This window comes from Nymphaea colorata, chromosome 8 (genome assembly GCF_008831285.2).
Source record: "Nymphaea colorata isolate Beijing-Zhang1983 chromosome 8, ASM883128v2, whole genome shotgun sequence".
NCBI classification, from domain to species: Eukaryota; Viridiplantae; Streptophyta; class Magnoliopsida; order Nymphaeales; family Nymphaeaceae; genus Nymphaea; species Nymphaea colorata.
The window spans coordinates 18,298,119-18,302,181 of record NC_045145.1 but is presented as its reverse complement, the minus strand read 5'-3'; the positions used below and the strand labels follow the sequence as shown (position 1 = coordinate 18,302,181).

Genomic DNA, 4,063 nt, shown 5'->3' with positions numbered 1-4,063 from the left:
CTTATGTATTTAACCTAATTTTTAAATCAGGTTCATGAGACAATAACAACTCCTAACTACCCCTTTACTCTTGGGTATGATCTCACTTTTCAAAACCAAGTCCAACGTCTAAGAGCACTAAAATTCTATTTTGATGAGACTAATATGAAAATGACCATGTTCCTTCAGCTGAAAGGTATGCACTCTAAGATAAGAAGAGAAGAGTTGTAAACCAGCTCACATGCATGAATAGTTGTACCCACTGAAACGAAAAGCAGGGGGAGGACCAGCCCGCTCTTTCACAAATCAGGTTTGGTTCCACCAAGTTTGTATGATCCAAATAAGGCATAATTACCCTCTCCGGCAAAATGATCAATTCTCCGATACTAAGAAACAAATAAATTAATTCATCATAATTAATGAGACACCATTTTTGCAGCACCTGCCAACTAAGGGGCGTTGTGAATTTGGTTCTCTATTTAAACCACCGCCACCCCTTTCGTTTACCCACCACCTCGTTCTCTCCTCCTCCGTTTTCCACTCTCCCTGAAGTGAAGATGGATGTTGGGTTGTCTTCCTCCCAGGCAAGCAAGGACCCCAGCTGGTTATTCTACACCCTCTCTGCCTTCGTCGGCTCCAAGACCCTCGGCTTCTGCGATGCCTTCACCCTTCTCTCGCTTGCAATTGCTCTCTTCGCCACGCTCGCTGTCTCCTGGTGGCTCTCCTCTGGTGGCGCCGCTTGGAAGAACGGCCGCAACTCTCGCGGTGCCGTCTCCATTCCCGGGCCCAGGGGACTGCCCATCGTAGGCAGCCTCCACGTCCTGAGTGTCGGCCTCGCCCACCGCACCCTCCAGGCCATGGCCCACCGCCTTAATGCTAAGAAGCTGATGGCTTTCAGCCTCGGCTCCACACCGGCGGTCGTCGCCTCCGAGCCACAGACGGCCAAGGAGATCCTCACCTCCCCTCACTTTGCCGACCGCCCCATCAAGCTGTCTGCCCGTCAGCTGCTCTTCGAGAGGGCCATGGGCTTCGCCCCCAGTGGCTTCTACTGGAAACTCCTCCGTAGGATCGCATCCTCACATCTCTTTGCCCCTCGACGCATTGCTGCCCACGAGTCCGGTCGCCAGGCCGATGCTTCCGCTATGCTCGAAGCTATCGCAGCTGAGCAAAGGGACAATGGTTTCGTGTCGCTAAGGTCCCACCTGCAAGGCGCCGCACTGAACAACATAATGGGAAGCGTCTTCGGCCGGCGTTACGACCTTTCCTCGTCCGCAGAGGATCGGGAGGTGACGGAGTTGAGGGAGATGGTGCGCGAGGGGTTCGACCTGCTGGGCTCCTTCAACTGGTCCGACTTCCTGCCATGGCTCAGTTTCTTCTACGACCCCAGCGGCATTAGAGCCCGTTGTGCCGCTCTCGTCCCTCGAGTCAGAACCTTCGTCCAAGGCATCATCCGGGAGCACAAACTCAAGAGGGAATCCGGCTCCAACCTCGCCGATGGTGCTGACTTCGTTGACGTCCTGCTCTCTCTGGAAGGCGAGGAGAAGCTCCAAGAGGACGACATGATCGCAGTGCTATGGGTACGTATCATTTTTTTTGCTCTCTTTCCCTATGATTAAATGAATCGATTCATGTTTTGATGCTAGTTCGGAAAAACTGATACATATTGTCACTCATATCGATTCATGTTTTTTGATCTATCGGTTCATGCTTGATATTATATATGTGCATGACATTTGCAGGAGATGATTTTTCGGGGAACTGACACCACCGCCCTTCTGACCGAGTGGGTGATGGCAGAGCTGGTGCTTAACCCTCATATTCAGCAAAAGCTTCAGAGGGAGTTGGATGATGTGGTTGGGAAGGAGAGGAGCGTGCAGGACACCGACGTCGCGAAGTTGCCTTACCTGCAGGCGGTTGTGAAGGAGACGCTAAGGGTGCACCCTCCCGGCCCTCTCCTATCGTGGGCAAGGCTGTCGACGAGCGACGTGCAGCTGAGCAACGGGATGGTGGTGCCGGCGGGGACGACGGCCATGGTTAACATGTGGGCCATCACACACGACAACAACGTGTGGAAGGACGCTGGGACATTCAAGCCGGAGAGGTTCGTTGAGAAGGAAGGAGGGGAATGCGTGGACGTGAGGGGGAACGACCTGAGGCTGGCGCCGTTCGGCGCCGGCAGGAGGGTGTGCCCTGGCAAGAACCTGGGTCTGGTCACCGTCAGCCTGTGGGTGGCCAAGCTGGTGCACCATTTCAGCTGGGAGAAGGCACCTGGGAAGGAGGTGGACCTGACGGAGGTGCTGAAACTATCCTCAGAGATGAAGAACCCTCTCTGTGCTGTTGCTACCCATCGTGCTGCCATTGCGTTTTAATCGCGTTGATCGGATCTCACCGTAGGCATCTCTCAATTTTGACGAGCCTTGCTGAATGTCTCTTCTTTCTAAATAAAAGGATGCTTTGAAACGAGGAGCTCTCTCTCTAAAATATAAGATTCTACGTAGCATCTCTGATCTAAACGACAGGATGCTACGTAACACCTTCTTAATTAAAGTCGATCGTTTGAATGAAAAAAAAAACCCTGCTTGTTGGTTATTAATAAATAAATTTTCAGTTTAAGAAAATTTAAGTAAATTAATGGGATGACAAATATGATAGTGCTGAATGGTAATCCTCAAGGTAATTGAAGAGTGAGAAATCTGACCATGCACCCAGACTTGGGTATCGCGTTCATTAATTACGTATGAAATGCTCTTCTTCAATGGGGGGTGAAGCCCCACTATCCAAAAAAACTAAGATGGCGGGATTAAAATGTGATGTAAGATCTTCAACTTCATCCCATACCTTGTGTTGAAGCAGAATGTGAAAGCGCCACTTACAGTAAGCCGTGTCAGTTTTGTTGGCTCATGAAAGAAGTTTCTTTTCTGCTGTTTATGTTTTGTCCTCACAACCGTGTTTTTCCTTTCGTTGTTTCTTTTCCATTTATAAGAAGAGGTTCATCACTTGCAGTGTGTATAATATAACTCGCCAACGCACAAAAATGTCACCTCTTTGTCTATTACCTAAAATGCATGTCCAATTGTCCATATATGCACGTCCATACACTGTCATCTTCATTTATTATCTTTTTATGACTAGGGTGAGACCCGCCCCGACTCCCGAGCATTTCAGAAATTCACTATTATCCTTCGTCACTATCTTTCAAGATTGGTTAACCCCAAAGTTTTGTATGTTTACATATAAAATGCCCTTCGCTTCGGTATTTTGCACTCTTGATAATGCTAATCAAACAACCTCTAAAAGTGCCGAAGGGGTTATCGGATCGACCCTAACTATTAATGGGAAATTGTATATGAATTTTTTTTTGGCGATTCAAAAATGCCGTTCAAAATGGAGTTCTTTTTTCTCTCTCTCTCTCTCTATATATATATATATATATATATATATAAACTGAAATACTTTGAAATGTGAGCTTTTAAATGTTCATGAGAATCTAAACTATACACTTCATAAGGGTAGGAAAATGATTCTGGCCAAATTTCTGACTTTGTTGTGGACGACATTAAAGTGCTTAATGCCATAAATCAACACATTTTTTGAAGCCTGCAACCGTTGGAAATTGCACCCACATAGAATTTGGTCTCTAAACGATATATTCTAGCTTTGTGTCAATCCTCAGAACAGGGCCATATAGACTATAGAGCAAGGGCAAATTAAATATAAATGCAACATTTCAAAAGAGAGAGAGAGAGAGAAGGAAGGGGGAGAGTGGAAGACAACCAATGACTCCATCTCAAACCCACTGAAAGAAAGGATAATAACGCCCACAGGAATCAAACCACAAACAATAGGCACCTTCCAAATAAGCCATAAAACCTCAATACTTAAGTGTATTAAATCTGGTTTTGGCACCTTAAAAGAAGAAGAGCCAAATACCCTGCACACAAAACCCAAAAGAATTAATTTTATGAATTTCCAAATTTCACCACTTAATCTCATTGTTCCTATATAACTTCATCTACAAGTTATTCCTTTCCGATCTTGTAAGCCTTCCAAGTAAGCCACAAAACCAATATTTATTTGAATTAAA

At 46.5% G+C, this 4,063-nt stretch overlaps 1 protein-coding gene across 1 annotated transcript; it reads left to right on the top strand.

Annotated features, from left to right (window-relative positions):
- Nucleotides 1–502: 502 nt before the first annotated feature.
- On the top strand, nucleotides 503–2,421 carry LOC116259195 (cytochrome P450 78A11-like). The gene is made up of 2 exons (XM_031636882.1): nucleotides 503–1,556; nucleotides 1,719–2,421. Exons 1-2 carry the CDS (start codon nucleotides 537–539, stop codon nucleotides 2,346–2,348), a joined length of 1,650 nt encoding a protein of 549 aa, XP_031492742.1. The 5' UTR covers nucleotides 503–536; the 3' UTR covers nucleotides 2,349–2,421.
- The last annotated feature ends 1,642 nt before the right edge of the window (nucleotides 2,422–4,063 follow it).

Bases quoted from the DNA above. Each gene is read 5' to 3' on its own strand.
- LOC116259195 (XM_031636882.1), top strand. From the start codon at position 537: ATGGATGTTGGGTTGTCTTCCTCCCAGGCAAGCAAGGACCCCAGCTGG. The intron at 1,557-1,718 runs GTACGTATCATT...TGACATTTGCAG, and splicing joins ACATGATCGCAGTGCTATGG to GAGATGATTTTTCGGGGAAC.